The 16,083-nt window shown below is 43.0% G+C and overlaps 1 protein-coding gene and 1 long non-coding RNA gene across 6 annotated transcripts in view; one reads left to right on the top strand and one right to left on the bottom strand.

Moving 5' to 3' along the window:
• The window catches only part of LOC125135273 (uncharacterized), a 74,054-nt gene extending 61,872 nt beyond the window's left edge, over positions 1-12,182 (top strand). For 3 of the 5 annotated variants that reach the window (XR_007136937.1, XR_007136938.1, XR_007136935.1), the window contains exons 2-4: positions 2,640-2,699; positions 2,996-3,215; positions 7,372-8,177. This is a non-coding gene — a long non-coding RNA (uncharacterized LOC125135273). Of the gene's footprint in view, positions 1-2,639; positions 2,700-2,995; positions 3,216-7,371; positions 8,178-11,269; positions 12,033-12,068 lie in introns of those variants that run through there. The other 2 variants (XR_007136939.1, XR_007136936.1) reach the window with 2 other exon arrangements.
• Positions 9,001-13,144, bottom strand: LOC125135272 (peroxisomal succinyl-coenzyme A thioesterase-like). The gene is made up of 3 exons (XM_047795223.1): positions 12,572-13,144; positions 11,406-11,608; positions 9,001-10,080 (listed from the first exon to the last, which is right to left on the bottom strand). Exons 1-3 carry the CDS (start codon positions 13,026-13,028, stop codon positions 9,490-9,492), a joined length of 1,251 nt encoding a protein of 416 aa, XP_047651179.1. The 5' UTR covers positions 13,029-13,144; the 3' UTR covers positions 9,001-9,489.
• Between the last annotated feature and the right edge of the window lie 2,939 nt (positions 13,145-16,083).

Here is a 16,083-nt window from a genome sequence, read left to right as displayed (position 1 = left end):
TTTTTCTTCCTGGTTCAGTCGTGGCATAGTATATGTTCCTAAACACTTGTCTGTTACTTCTAGGTTGTTCAATTTGTTGGAATATAACTATAGTATTTTTTAAATTATTTTTTGTATCTTTGTGGTATTTGTTGCTGTTTCTCTTCTTCCATTATTTATTTTGAGTCCTCTCTATTTTCATCTTTTTTTTTTTTTTTTTTTGCCTTTTCTAGGGCCGCTCCTGTGGCACATGGAGTTTCCTAGGCTAGGGGTCCAATCGGAGCTGCAGCCACCGGCCTACACCAGAGCCACAGCAACGTGGGATCTGAGCCGAGTCTGCAACCCACACCATAGCTTACAGCAACACCAGACCCTCAACCCAACAAGGCCAGGGATCGAACCCACAACCTCACAGTTCCCAGTTGGCTCCATTAACCACCCCGCCACGATGGGAACTCCCTCTCTCTTTTCATCTTGATGATCTTGGCTAAAGGTTTCCAATTTTAGTGTATCTTTAAAAAAAAAAGTTCTTGGATTCATTGATCTTTTCTATCATTTTTTTGATTTCTATTTATTTCCTCTCCAATCTGTAGTGTTTCCTTCCTCCTGCTGACTATGGGCTTTGTTTGTTCTTCTTCTCTAATTCTTTAATGTTAGGTTCTTTATATGAGATATTTCTTGTTTCTTGAGGAAGGCCTTTATCACTGTAAACTTCCCTCTTAGAACTGCTTTGTAAAGAGATCTTTGTGATAACATCAGGTGTATATTCAAAGTGCTAAAAGGGAAAAAACCTGCATCCTGGGATAGGCTACCAGCGTGATTATAAATCACAATTAAAGGAGAAATAAAGACCTTCTCACATAAGCAAAAACTAAAAGAGTTCATCAATACTAGGCTTACACAGAAAGAAATATTAGAGAGTATTTTCTAAGTGAAAAAGAAGACTATATAGGAAAAAGAAGAGTTCCCGTTGCAGCTCAGCAGGTTAAGGATCTGATGTCTCTGTGAGGATGCAGGTTAGATCCCTGGCCTTTCCCAGTGGGTTAAGGATCTGGCATTGCCACAAGGTGTGGCATAAGTCACAGATGCGGCTCAGACCTGGTATTGCTATGACTGTGGCATAGGCCTTAGCTGCAGCTCCAATTTGACCCCTAGCTAGGAACTTCCATATGCCTCAGGTGTGGCTGTAAAAAGAACAAAAAAGAAAAAGAATATATAGGAAAGAGAAAATCTCACTAGGAAAAGAAAATATGTAATAGGAGCTGAAGATCAACCAATTAAATAAGCTAATATGAACATTAAAAGACCAGAAATTGTAAAAGCAACTAAAGTACAATAAACAGTTAAGGAATAACACAAAAATGAAAATATGACATCAAAAACACAAAATGCATGTAGATATTTTAGAATATGTTTGAACTTAAGTGACTACCAGTTCATAACAAGTAAATATAGGTATAAGTCAATATATATGACCCCTGTGGTAACCGCAAGTCAAAAACATACAATAGGTACCACAAAAACAAAAAAGAAAGGAGCACGAGCATATTTCTATAGAAAACCATCAAACTACAAAGGAAAAGAGAAATGAACAGAGAAGAACTACAAAAACAACCATAAAAAAAGAAACAAAATAGCAATAAGTACAAACCTGTCAATAATTACTTCAAATGTCAATGGATTAAATGTTCCTATCAAAAGACAATAGAGTGGTGGATTGGATTAAAAAAAAACAAGTCTCATGTATGTGCTGCCTGCAAAAGACTACTTTCAGAGCTAAAGACACACACAGACAGAAAGTGAAGGAATGGAAAAAGCTATTTCAAGGAAACAGAAATGACCAGAAAGTGGGGGTAGTGATATTCATATAAGATGTGATAGACTTTAAAAGAAAGGCTATGAACAAAAGACAAACAAAAGAGATTATATAATGGTAAAGAGTTCAATACAAGAAGAGGATACTATACTCATTAACATATATGCACCCATTACAGGGCACCTAAATTTATAAGGCAAAACTATTAATAGACAAAAAAAGAAAAATTGGCAATAATACAATAATAGGGGACTTTAACACCTTAATTACATTAATGAACCTATCATCCAGAAATAAGGTAACAGTGGTCTTACATGACACAATACACCAGCTGGAAATAATAGATATCTATGGGACATTACATCCCCAAACAGTAGAATAGGAATCCTTTTAAAGTGCACATGAAGGAGTTCCCATCATAGCTCAGGGGTTAACGAATTTGCCTAGGAACCATGAGGTTGCGGGTTTGATCCCTGCCCTTGCTCAGTGGGTTAAGGATCTGGTGTTGCCATGAGCCATGGTGTAGGTTGCAGATGCAGCTCGGAACCCGCATTGCTGTTGCTCTGGCGTAGGCCTGTGGCTACAGCTCCAATTTGACCCCTAGCCTGGGAACCTCCATATGCCGTGCGAGTGGCCCAAGAAATGGCAAAAAAGACATAAATAAATAAATATGAAATGTTCTCCAGGATAGATCACATGCTAGGCCAGAAAACAAGACTTGACAAAGAGGATAGAAGCTATACCAAACATCTTTTCTATGTATTTTAAGCCCCACACTATATTACTTACAAATATTTATATTTATTTACATATTTAACCTTTTTCATTGCATTCCATTTACCAGCTTCCACCCTGAGTCATCTTCATTCTGATTGAAAAATACTGCAGTTTTCCTTTATTGCAGGTATGCTCTATTAATTCTCACAACTTTTATTTTTCTGAAGATGACTATTGTGATTTTATTAAAAATTTTAACTCAACTTTATGAAGAATATATACTTTCATATTTAAGGATCTATTTTGCTAGAATAGGCTCCAAGTTTGTCAGATGTTTTCTCTCAACACTTTTAAGGTTTTTCAGTGGTTTCTGGTTTCCATTATTACTGTTGAGAAATCAATTGTTAGACTTACTATTGCTCACTTGAAGGTTGCCTTTTTTCTGTGGCTTCTAGTAAGAGTTCTTAATCTTTGTCTTTGCAGCAATGTTCCATTTCCTGTTGCTACAGAATAAAAAACTCTGTGGACAGATGTAATTCTCCAAAGATGTCTGCAACAAATAACTCCCATCTCACATGCTCTTCTAGAAGCTTGCCATTACTCATCAGGTTATAGAGCCCATACCCATTTTCCTGGCACCAATGGTTTTTGTGTCTGCCTCAACCAGGAGTACAGCTGAAGTGATGCCATGTGACTTAAAAAGGTAGGTCATAAAAATGCCAGGTATTTCTGATGGTTTTTTCTTGGTGCATTCTTTTTTTTGCTTTTTGCTTTTTGTTTTTTTAGAGCCATGCCTGAGGCATATGGAAGTTCCCCAGCTAGGGGGTTGAATCAGCTGCAGCTGCTGACCTACAGCACAGCCACAGCAATTCAGGATCTGAGCCCCATCTGTGACCTAAATCACAGCTCACAGCAACGCCAGATCCTTAACCCACTGAGCAAGGCCAGGGATCAGGCCTGAGTCTTCATGGATACTAGTCAGATTCATTACCACTGAGCCACAACGGGAACTCCCAGCACATTCATTTTTGAAACCCAGATATCATGCTGTGAGGAAGCTTAAGCAGCCTGTGAAGAAATTCATATGCACAGGAATCACCAGTGGCTTTAGGACTAGGTGGCAGATAGGGCTCCAGGGAAGGGTTCCAGAGAGACTATTAGTGAAAGCCTAAAGGGCCTCGTGAAGGCTATTATTGATGGCCTAAAAGAAAGCAAGATATATTTACTAAAAACTAGAGGCAGCACTGACACTTGCAATAATGTGAAAAAAGAAAAAGGTACCTATTGAATTCAGTGATCTAGCTGAAGTGATTTCCCAGCAGGGTACTGACAGTGCTACCTGGATTCTTATTGCTGCCTATGACAGAATATAAAAGAAAGAGGTGAGTGGAGTTCCCATCATGGCTGAGTGGTTAAGGAATCTGACTAGGAACCATGAGGTTGCAGGTTCGATCCCTGGCCTTGCTCAGTTAGTTAAGGATCTGGCGTTGCCATGAGCTGTGGTATAGGTCACAGATGTGGCTTGGATCTGGCGTTGCTATGGTTCTGGCGTAGGCCAGCGGCTACAGCTCCAATTATACCCTTAGCCTGGGAACCTCTATATGCCATGGATGCGGCCCTAGAAAAATACAAAAAAAAAAAAAGTAAGAGGTGAGTTAATGAACTGCTAAAAAGGAAGCATCCAGAACTTGCCAGGTTTGACAATAATTTGTCCTTTCCAGCTTCTCCAGATGGTAAATTTTTCTGTAATTAAGACATGGCCTCAGAAGTTTCCTGGTGGTGCAGTGGGTTAAGAACCTGGTATTGTCACTACTATGACTTGGACCACTGCTGAGGCTCAGGCCACTGTCGTGATGCCAGTTTGATCTCTGGCCCAGGAATGGCTCAGGAGTGAGAAAAAAAAAAAAAAAATACAGGCCCTCAGACCAAAGTAAAATCCAGGGTGGGTCTGTGGGCGAGCCTTTATAAAGACCTCAGAAAGAGTCAAGGTAGTGTTCCACAACACATTTCCAAGTGACAAAAGGCCCTCTAAGGATTTTTTTTTTTTTTTTTCCCTTTTTAGGGCCGAACCTGAGGCATATGGAGGTTCCCAGGCAGGCTAAGGGTCCAATTGGAGCTATAGCTGCGGGCTTACACCACAGCCACAGCAACACCAGATCCAAGCAACTTCTGTTACCTAAACCACAACTCATGGCAACGCCAGATCCTTAACCCACTGAGCAAGGCCAGGGATTGAAACTGTGTCCTCCTGGATGCTAGTCAGATTTGTTTCTTCTGAGCCAGGACAGGAACGCCCCTCTGAAGATTTTAAAGTGCACTTAACAGGGAGTTCCCGTCGTGGCACAGTGGTTAACGAATCCGACTAGGAACCATGAGGTTGCAGGTTCCGTCTCTGCCCTTGCTGAGTGGGTTAGTGATCCGGCGTTGCCGTGAGCTGTGGTGTAGGTTGCAGGCGCGGCTCGGATCACACGTTGCTGTGGCTCTGGCGTAGGCCAGTGGCTACAGCTCCGATTCGACCCCTAGCCTGGGAACCTCCATGTGCCACGGGAGCGGCCCAAGAAATAGCAAAAAGACCCCAAAAAAAAAATAAATAAATAAAATAAAATAAAGTGTACTTAACAGATCCTGTCTATTAAGTAACAGAGCTTCTGAGAGTCTTAAGGATGTTGTCCTGCAGCATCCTCGCAAGGAGCCCCAGATAGAGAAGTTCTTATCTCAAACAGATGTGTGGTGGTGTATTGCCTAATGAAGTGAACCTCCAGTCATATTTTTAGAAAACCCACATAGTTCTTAAGAGAAATATTCTGAAGGAAGCACAATGAGTTTGAACTAAAAGAGAAAAAGTAATAAGAGACCCTTGGATGCGTCATCTTTGTCATCTAGGAAGCAGATCCAGCAGGATTTCTAGTTGCCTATTTATATTTCTTATGGGAAATGCAGGTTTCCACTCAGGGGGCAGAACCAAGAGCTACAGAAAACAGAGTAAACTGAGCACCAATAGAAGGAAACGTTCTCAGCTGGGTTTCAGAATTACCAGAGGCTAGACTGTGATGTGCCTTCCATTTGCTCCTTTTTTTTTTTTTTTTTTGCTCTTTGGTAGGGCCTCACCTGCAGCATATGGAGGTTCCCAGGCTAGAAATCCAATCAGAGCTGTAGCTGCTGGCCTACACCACAGCCACAGTAACGCCAGATCTGAGCCGCATCTGTGACCTACACCACAGCTCATGGCAACGCCAGATCCTTAACCCACTGAGCGAAGTCAGGGATCAAACCCACAACCTCATGGCTCCTAGTCGGATTCATTTCTGCTGCATCATGATGGGAACTCCACATTTTCTCCATTTTTGAATAGAAACTGTCTGTAAGAATTATCTTCTACTTGCCTGCAATTGATTGTATTCTAGATGTGTGTGTGTGTGTGTGTGTGTGTACAGTTGTTTCTTTAGTTTGTAGATCTTCAGATTGAGAAGAAAGATACTCAAGGAGCTATACCCAAGCAACTATACCTGAGCAGCTTCATCTGCACCTGATCCTGACATAAATGATACAATCTTGGGCTTTGAGCCTGAGCAGAATGTTATAATGCAATGAGACATTTGGGAGAAATGTGAAGGAGGGGTCAGTATGTAATACATGTAGGAGGAATGTGAACCACTGTAGCCAGAAGGCACATTTTCTGAAGATTGTTACAATGTTTTCCATTCCACATACTCTTCTAGAACATTTCCGCTCTCCTTTTGAGAGGTGGACTCTATATTCTCCTTGAACTTGGTGGGTTTTTGTGATTGCCTTGACCAGTAGAGTACAGCAAAAGTGATGCTACGTAACTTCCAAGACTAGGTCAAAAATAGGTCATGCGATTCCGCCTTGCTATGTTGGGATGCTTGCTTTTGGAACCCAGCCCAATTAGCCATTGTAAAAGGCCACAGGGAGAGGACTGAGACCCTGTGAACCCAAAGCCCTCCCTGAGGTCCTGGCAGACAGCCAGTACAACTTCCCTGCCGTGTGAGTGAGAAAAATGAATGGATAACGTTTTAAGCCACTCTGTCTTGGGGTGTTTTTTTACATAGAATAGATAACTGAAATGCACTCCAGAACATAATCATGTAAACAATATTTTGTTCCTAAATCCACAGTTTGGACAGCGATTGACTGGGACAAGTATTCTCTGCCTCAGGAAATCTTAAGTCTTCACTGGGCAGATTCAAATAGCTGAGGGCTAGCATCTTCTGGAGGTTCTTTCTCACTCACATTTCTAGTACTCGGGCTGTGATGACCAAAGGCTGGGCTCCACTGGAACAGTCACAGGAAGTGCTTACACTTTGCCTCTCCATGTAGTTCGGGTTTCCTCACAGCATCACAGCCTCACAGTAGTCAGACCTCTTAGGGTGGTTCAGGGTTCCAAGAGCAAGTGTTTCCAGCAGACAGGGTGGGACCTTCATGGCCTTTATGACCTAGCTTCTGAAGTCATCAACTCTGCTCTACTGTACGAATCGAAGCAGTCAGAAATGTATGCAGATTTGAGGGGAGGGGACATAGATCTCTCACTTCTTGGTGGCAGGAATGTCAAAGAAAAGAATTTATGGCTATGTCATGAAACTGTCACAAATGAGTTTTCTGTGATGTGTTAAATATCGTTTTCTATGTAGTTAAATTGAAGTTTATAGGTGTTAGGAACTAAGTGTCCCCCATCCTATTCATATGGTAAAATCTGAAACCCCAGTGCGATGGTATTTGAAATAAGGGCCTTTGGGAGGTTGTTAGGTCTAAGTGAAGTCATGAGAGTGAGTCCCCCATGACAAGATTAGTGTCCTTATGAAAAGAGGAAGAGAAACCAGAGCACCCTCTCTCTCCAACAGGTAAGGACACAGGAAGAAGGCAGCTGTCTGTAAGCCAGGAAGAGGCCCCCACCTGGAACTGAACCTGCCAGAACGTTTATCTTGGACTTTACAGGTTCCCGAAATGTGAGAAAGAAATGTCTGTTGTTTAAGCCACTCCAATTACGGTATTTTGTTATAGAAGCCTGAGCTAATAGACAGTGCTTCTGGAATATGTAGCTTGATGTCTTTGTCAGTTTTCAAAAGTTCTCGGCCATACTCTCTTCAAATACACTTACACAGTGCTTTGTAGACTTGATACCTCTAAGAATGTCACAGTATGCTTTTCCAAAGTCTCCCCTTAGAGCCAAGAAGGAAGAAGGAAAATAGGTCACAGTCACTCACCTTTGGAAGAGAATTTAGATTTAATTATTCTAGAGCCAGATGCTCCCCTTGTTTTTTTTTTGGGGGGGGGGGGCTTCACATATCATGCTGAAGTTCCTGGGCCAGAGATCCATCCCATCCCACAGCAGTGACACCACCAGATCCTTAACCTGCTGTGCCACCAGGAAACTCCTGGATGCTCCCATTATGCTAACTCCTCCTCCCAAAGTATTCTTCTCCCATCTCCATGAGAAAAAGGTCATTTTGTCTTTCCTTCTATCAACACCTTTTGGTAAACTTTTGGTCAACAGAATTTCTACCCTGCTACCAGTAGTTCAACCAGTAGTAAACACTGGATGGCCCTTCTCTCCCAGTGATAGAAGAAGTAACCCAGTGTTTGTTCAGCTTTGAATTTCATCTGTGCCTCAAAGTGTTAAGTAAAAACATCTAGATGAAAACACCAATTTTAATAGGATGCTTTTACTACTTTGATACCGCTAATTGAATCTTCTTGAGTAGGCAGGCATGTGTTACATTAGAAAATTAGTGAAAAAGTAACACTCAACAAAATTACCTGAGATACATCATTAATACAAATGACATGAAATTTTTTTTTTTGGGGGGGGTCTTTTTGCTATTTCTTTGGGCCACTCCCGTGGCATATGGAGGTTCCCAGGCCAGGGGTCGAATCGGAGCTGTAGCCGCCGGCCTATGCCAGAGCCACAGCAACGAGGGATCTGAGCCACGTCTGCAACCTACACCACAGCTCACGGCAACGCCGGATCCTTAACCCACTGAGCGAGGCCAGGGAGCGAACCCACAACCTCATGGTTCCTAGTCAGATTCGTTAACCACTGCGCCACGACGGGAACTCCGAATTTTTTTAAACTTTATTGAAGTAGAGTTGATTTACAATGTTGTGTTTATTTCTACCCTAAAGTGACTCAGTTATACATATATATTCTTTCTCAGTATTGTTTATTGCAGGATATTGAACATAGTTCTCTGTGCTATTTGGTAGGGTGTTGTTTTTTATCCATCCTATATATAATATTTTGCCTCTGCTAATCCCAAACTCCCCATACTTCTCTCCCCTCCCCTCCCCTCTTCCCCCCCTTCCCCCTTGGCAACTCTAAGTCTGTTCTCTATATCTGTGAGTCAGGTTTGTTTGATATATATGTTCATTTGTGTCATGTTTTAGATTCCATATATGAGGGATATCATATGGTATTTGTCTTTCTTTTTCTGACTTACTTCACTTAATATGATAATCTCTAGGTCCATCCATGTTCCTGCAAATGACTTTATTTCATTCTCTTTTATAACAGTCCATTGTGTGTATATTACACACACACACACACTCCAACTTCTATATCCATTTATATGTCAAGGGACATTTAGGTTGTTTCCATGTCTTGGCTGTTGTAAATAGTGCTGCTGTGAACATAGGGGTGCATGTATCTTTTTGAATGATAGTTTCGTCTGGGCGTATATCTAGAAATTGGAGTCCTAGAGCATATGGAAACTCTTTTTTTAGTTTTTGAGGAACTGCCATACTGTTTTTCGTAGAGGCTGTGCCAGTTTACATTCCCACCAATGATGTAAGAGAGTTCTCTTTTCTTCATACACTCTCTAGCATTTTTTATTTGTAGACTTTTTAACGATGGACCAATGACAAGAGTTTAATGTTACCCAGAGGATAGTTGATTCACAGAAAAAATATTAAACACTAAAATCTGATCTTGAATCTCTCTTGTCAAATAACAGACCAATGCATTACAATTTGGGGGAAGCTCCAAGGTGTTTGGAGAAGAAGGTTAGAATTTGCTTCCAAGCATCTATCTGGGCCTTAGAGTGAGCTCTGGGTTCCCCACCCCAGATCACCGGTTTGTCCAGTAATCTGTGCAGGGAAGCTGGACACATGGGGAAGTAAGGAGGCTCAATGTAATGCCCAGTCCCAGGGTAAGAGATGATCTGGGCTTTTCCCTTTCCATGGGCCTGTAACCGTTCTGAGGCTATCTGGGCATATAACTCACTCTTCCAGTTATGGTCATCCTGACCAACAATGAAGAGGATGGGCCCCTGGGCCTTCTCTATTGGAATCATGCAGGGGTTCTCACATCCCCCCACAATATCATTCCTTATATCCACAATGTCCAGGAGGCCTGAGAAAGCTACCTTCACTCTCCTCAGGTCATGGCCCAATGGTGGGATGCTAGTCTCCTTGTAGTATATGGGTTTGTTTCCATTAAATCCAGATCCATTGATGGAAACTGTGGCTGAGACGTTCTTCAAAAATGAGGCCATGGAGAGACAAATATCAGCCCCTAAAGAAATTCCCAGAAGCCCAATGCCTGGGCCCTTTACCTGTAAGACAAGAAGGGAGAAGAATCAAGAGTCATGAACCGACTCAATAGAAAAATGTTTTTCTAAATGCAACTAGAGATGCTGCTAGTTTTAATTTGTGAATTGGCCACAGAGACTCAACCTCAGCCAACAGAGGAGTTTCTTCCCAAGTAAAGACCATCTTGCTGGACACATGGCACACAAATCTTAAACTCACTGGACAATTTGGAAATTGGCTGCAAATGTCCAGAGAGTCATCCACTAGAAAATGCTGAGTCATAGAGCCTGTGAAGTTCAGAGTCTCATTTATGTGGAATTAAAGCGTCAGTGATCCTGGGTATCTATGTGGAACCAAATTCTGTTCTAAGAAGTGAATCATTCATCGGACTCTCTCTTTATCTCTCTCTCTCTCTCTATGTGTATATATATATATATACATCACAATAATTTACTTGTTAGAAAACCAAGTTAAAACTTCACAGTCCAACTGAGTACTTCTTAGCTTCTGAAATGGGTGAACAAGTTTTGATCAAAATCTGAGAACATACCCTGCTATCAGAAAAATAAAGATTAAGGAGTTCCTGTTGTGGCTCGGTGGGTTAAGAACCCGATGTTGTCTCTGGGAGGATTCAGGTTTGATCCCTGACCTCGCTCAGTGTGGTAAGGATCAAGTGTTGCTGCAAGCTGCAGTGTAGTCGCAGATGTGGAATGGATCCTGTATTACCATGACTGTGGCCTAGGCCGTGGCTACAGCTCCGATTCAACCCCTTCTATGTGCTGCAGGTGCAGCCATAAAAAGAAAAAAAAAAGGTTAAAAACAAGCATGCAAAGGTAAAAATTGGAAACTGCATTTGATTATAAAAGGAATTTTGTTTTGTCTTTTTTTTAGGGCCGCACCCACAGCACATGGAGGTTCCCAGGCCAGGGGTTGAATCGGAGCTGTAGCTGCTGGCCTGTCCCACACTCCCAGCAACGCCAGACCCAAGCCACAGCTGGGACCTACACCACAGCTCATGGCAACAGGGGATCCTTAATCCACTGAGCAAGGCCAGGATTGAACCTGAGTTCTCATGGATACTAATCAAGATTCATTTCCACTGAGCCATGACAGGAACGCCAGGAATTTTAACATTACTACATCATTCCTTGAAATAAACTATCCATGAATTTTACAGTGAATTCTGCATTACTAATCCACCTTTTTCCACAGTGAAAATAGAGTAGGAGATAAAGCCAAAGAAGTCTCCAAAAGAAATCTCAGAAAGAAGAGATCAGCATCAAAGCCCACAAAGTGATGCCCTCTCTAGAGGTATTTCTAGAGATATGATAAAGGACTTTAGGAGAACCTGGGTGTGTTGAAGCATGTAGCACAGGGCTTCTTCAAAGTAGTCCAGATGTATGGCGTCAAATTTCTTGGGGAGATCTTCAAAGTCATAATAAGCTAGTGCCAAGGTAGCAAAGCCATGGCCAGCTAGAAGGCTGGCCCGATATTCCAACAGGCCTCCTCCCAAACCAAAGATGTCAATGATCCCTGGGAAAGGTCCGGGTCCTAGAGAAGGTAATAGCAAAAAGGAAAGGTATTATATAACTTAAAGAATTTGCTTTCCTTTAGCGAGTTTTCTAAATTATTTAGTAGGATCCTGTGAATCAAAGGAAAGACAACAACTCTCTGAGTCCTTAATGAAAAGGGATATTTAATTGCAAGGGAGAGTAACAAATTAAGAATGTTGTTTATGTGTGTGGGTGTGAGAGAGAGAGAGAGAGATTGGAGGGCAATGAAGTCCGAAATGTGACCTGTGGTAGACAGGAACATGAAAAAGTGGGCAAAGGGCCCAGTGTAATCAGGACACTAGAAAGGGTGACTTGGCAATAGCCTCCTTGACTGTCATCATACTGTGTAAGACCTATCCGGCTGAAACTTTTGGAGATCTGAAGGGTGGTTATTAATAAATAGCAAAGTGAATCTATCGACACTGAGCCAATCTTTTTTTTTTTAATCTGCATAATAGCAGTATCCACTTCATTGGAAGAAAGAGATTAAATGAGATAATTCAAGAAAACGCATAGCCGCATAGCAAGTCAGCCATACAATGAGACACCAACATCAAATGCTTTCACTGACATCTCGAATCTGAAAAAAAGGACAGACTGAACTTCTTTGCAGAATAGATGCTGACTCACAGACATTGAAAAACTTATGGTCTCCAGAGGAGACAGTTTGCGGGGTGGGGGTATGTGCTTGGGCTGTGGGGATGGAAATCCTGTGAAATCAGATTGTTATGATCATTATACAACTACAGATGTGATAAATTCATTTGAGTAATAAATTAAAAAAAAGAAAAACGCATAGCACAGTGTAGAACATATCAAAATCCTCCATTGCTCTGAAGCATCTGATTTAATCAAAATCCTTTTCTGTGACCCTTGTCCCCAGCCAAATTCCCTGGGAAGCGGTACACGAAATCAAAGCGGCCCAGCGAACATGTTAGCGCCCCAAGCACCCCAGGCTCACCTGGAGGCAGGAAAAGCGTGGCGCGCACCCGGCCCGCGCGCACCGGCTCGCGCCGAACCCCGGGCGGCAGGAAGTCGCGCTCGTGCACAGCCCGGCCCAGGAGTCGCTCTGCCTCGGGCTCGTGGCCGTCGAACACCTCCAGCTCCACGGCGAAAGGCGTCTGCACGTCCCGCTTCACAAACCGCCAAAAAGGCTTTTCGGGCTCCAGAGCCCAGAGGAGCCCCATGGGCTCGAGCCCCACGAAGCTGCCGCCCAGCGCGGGCGCGCGCGCCAGGTCCAGCTGGCCGTCGGCGTCGGCGCAGTAGCGCGCGTGGGCCCTGAAGAGCGCGCCCTTCTCGTCGCGCAGGGACGCGCGCAGCGTGACCCGCTGCCCCGGAGCCAGGCCGCGCACAGCGATGCGCACTGGCTCGTCCCAGCAGCAACGGCCCGCGGGTTCCAGGGTCACCGTCGCAGCCATCCCCGGCACGCAGAGTCGGGGTCTGGACCCTGACCATAAAAGGGCAGGCGCTTCCGGTGTCCAATCCAAGGCCGCTCTGAGCGCCCGGGAGGCGGTTCGCGATCAGTCGCCGCCTCCGCCTGATCTCGGAGCGTTCAGGGGATGAACCGCCTCTGGAGTGGACCCCGTGCAGGGACTGGGCAAAGGTAAAAGCCCAGGGACAGGCCTGATAGGAGTCTGGCTGTGGCTGCGTACCGGCTCCCTAACGCCTCAACCCTCCCCCGCTCCTTGAAGTGAAACTCGTTGGGTATGTATTCCTGGTGGACCCAGAGCTGAGTGGCTTTAGACAGAATTCAAAAAAAATGTTAGTCCTTCTAAGGGCAACTTAAAAAAACAACTCTTAATGAATTATAATGTTTATACAAAAACGTGCGTAAATCCTAAGTGTGCAGTGCGTTTCAGAACGTATCCAGGTAACTAAGCACAAGGATCCAGAAGCATCTTTACCAGGTCTCCAGAAATCACGCTCATCCATGCTCCACTCACTTTCCTCTTCCCCGAGCTACTCTATCCTGAGTCCAACAAATACTCGTTTTTCCCCATTCTGTATTTTATGGTGAGGAATCCTTCGATGTGCCTTTTTGAGTGCCTCTCTGCTTTCGCTCACCAATTTCGTTTTTGAGATTCATCCTTAACTGTTGTGTAGATTGTTCATTATCACTGCTCGATAGTGTTCCATTGTGTGATCATAAACATATTTGACGATTTTACTGCCTGCGGGCATTTGGAAGTTCCCAGTTTGAGACTCTTAGTAACAGTGCTCTCTGAACCTGAACAATCAAGAACGTTATCTTTTGATGGCCATGTGTGTGCATTTCTATGGGGTGAACACCTAGGAGTGGAATTGCTGTATCATAGGGAATGAGACTATTGAACCTTAGAAGACACTAAATGTCAACCTTTTGAATGTGACCCTGGAAGCAATATAGGTATAGTGGGTCCCAGGATTTTATATATAGTGTAAGAACAGGTACCGGAGTTCCCGTCGTGGCACAGCAGCAGAAACGAATCTGACTAGGAACCATGAAGTTGAGGGTTCAACCCCCGGCCTCACTCAGTGGGTCCAGGCTCCAGCATTGCCCTGAGATGTGGTGTAGGTTGCAGATGCTGCTGGGATCTGGCGTTGCTGTGGCTGTGGCATAGGCCAGCAACTGTAGCTCTGATTAGACCCCTAGCCTGGGAACCTCCGCACGGTGCGGGATGCGGCTCTAAAAAGCAAATAAATTAAATAAATAAATAAATAAATAAAAGAATAGGTACATACAAAATTTAACACCAGGAGTATTTTTCAAATATGGGAGAGGAGGAAACTGAGGCTTGGAGAATGTTAAGCTGCTGAGGACTAGCCTCTAATAAGTGTCACAGCCTTGAGTAACTGCTAATGTGGAGCTCAACAGTGAGCAGCAGCATTGTGGTGAAATGCAATTAGCGTCTAGCTCTGGCGTTTGCATCGACTCCCTTTGAGTCTTAAGCAAGTTTATATCTTTGGGGGTTTCAGAGTTCTTGTATGTTAACATGATGAAAGAAAGTCTCCTGTGTGGGGCTCAAGGTGATAGTGTATGTGAAAGGCTTGGGCGGATACTGGAAAGCAAAAAATTATGATTGATTTCATAGTGTCCAGAGAGTGAGCCCATGTGTCTGTTTTGTTAGTTTGTTTCTTTTTCATGGTCTCGAGATATTTGCTGAAGGTTTGCATACTGCTTTTTAAATTCCTTTTAAAGGAAAAAACATTTTCCAAAGCAGATGTAAGCAATACTGAGAAGTTTACAGTGTGGAATGATAGTCTCTTCTCTCTCCATTTCTTACTTTGCCCCAAAGATGAGTGCATCCAACTAGATTTTGATTCTGAATGTTTAACGTAGGTAAATATTTGGGTGTGTGAACACGCTACGGTAATATACTTTTTATCATTGTTTGCTTGCTTTTTTTTATAATTTTTTTATTTTCCCACTGTACAGCAAGGGGGTCAGGTTATCCTTACATGTATACATTACAATTACATTTTTTCCCCAGCCTTTCTTCTGTTGCAACATGAATATCTAGACAAAGTTCTCAATGCTATTCAGCAGGATCTCCTTGTAAATCTATTCTAAGTTGTGTCTGATAAGCCCAAGCTCCCGATCCCTCCCCCTCCCTCCCCCTCCCATCAGGCAGCCACAAGTCTCTTCTCCAAGTCCATGATTTTCTTTTCTGAGGAGATGTTCATTTGTGCTGGATATTAGATTCCAGTTATAAGTGATATCACATGGTATTTGTCTTTGTCTTTCTGGCTCATTTCACTCAGTATGAGATTCTCTAGCTCCATCCATGTTGCTGCAAATGGCATGATGTCATTCTTTTTGATGGCTGAGTAGTATTCCATTGTGTATATATACCACCTCTTCTGAATCCAATCATCTGTCGATGGACATTTGGGTTGTTTCCATGTCCTGGCTATTGTGAATAGTGCTGCAATGAACATGCGGGTGCACGTGTCTCTTTTAAGTAGAGTTTTGTCCGGATAGATGCCCAAGAGTGGGATTGCGGGGTCATATGGAAGTTCTATGTATAGATTTCTAAGGTATCTCCAAACTGTTCTCCATAGTGGCTGTACCAGTTTACATTCCCACCAACAGTGCAGGAGGGTTCCCTTTTCTCCACAGTCCCTCCAGCACTTGTTATTTGTGGATTTATTAGTGATGGCCATTCTGACTGGTGTGAGGTGATATCTCATGGTAGTTTTGATTTGCATTTCTCTTATAACCAGCGATGTTGAGCATTTTTTCATGTGTTTGTTGGCCATCTGTATATCTTCTTTGGAGAAATGTCTATTCAGGTCTTTTGCCCACTTTTCCATTGATTGATTGGCTTTTTGCTGTTGGGTTGTATAAATTGTTTATATATTCTAGAGATTAAGCCCTTGTCGGTTGCATCATTTGAAACTGTTTTCTCCCATTCTGTAAGTTGACTTTTTGTTTTCTTTTGGGTTTCCTTTGCTGTGCAAAAGCTTTTCAGTTTGATGAGGTCCCATGGGTTT

This window comes from Phacochoerus africanus, chromosome 9, assembly GCF_016906955.1.
Source record: "Phacochoerus africanus isolate WHEZ1 chromosome 9, ROS_Pafr_v1, whole genome shotgun sequence".
NCBI classification, from domain to species: domain Eukaryota; kingdom Metazoa; phylum Chordata; class Mammalia; order Artiodactyla; family Suidae; genus Phacochoerus; species Phacochoerus africanus.
The sequence above is the reverse complement of the archived record's forward strand: the minus strand, read 5'-3'. Positions and strand labels throughout refer to the sequence as shown.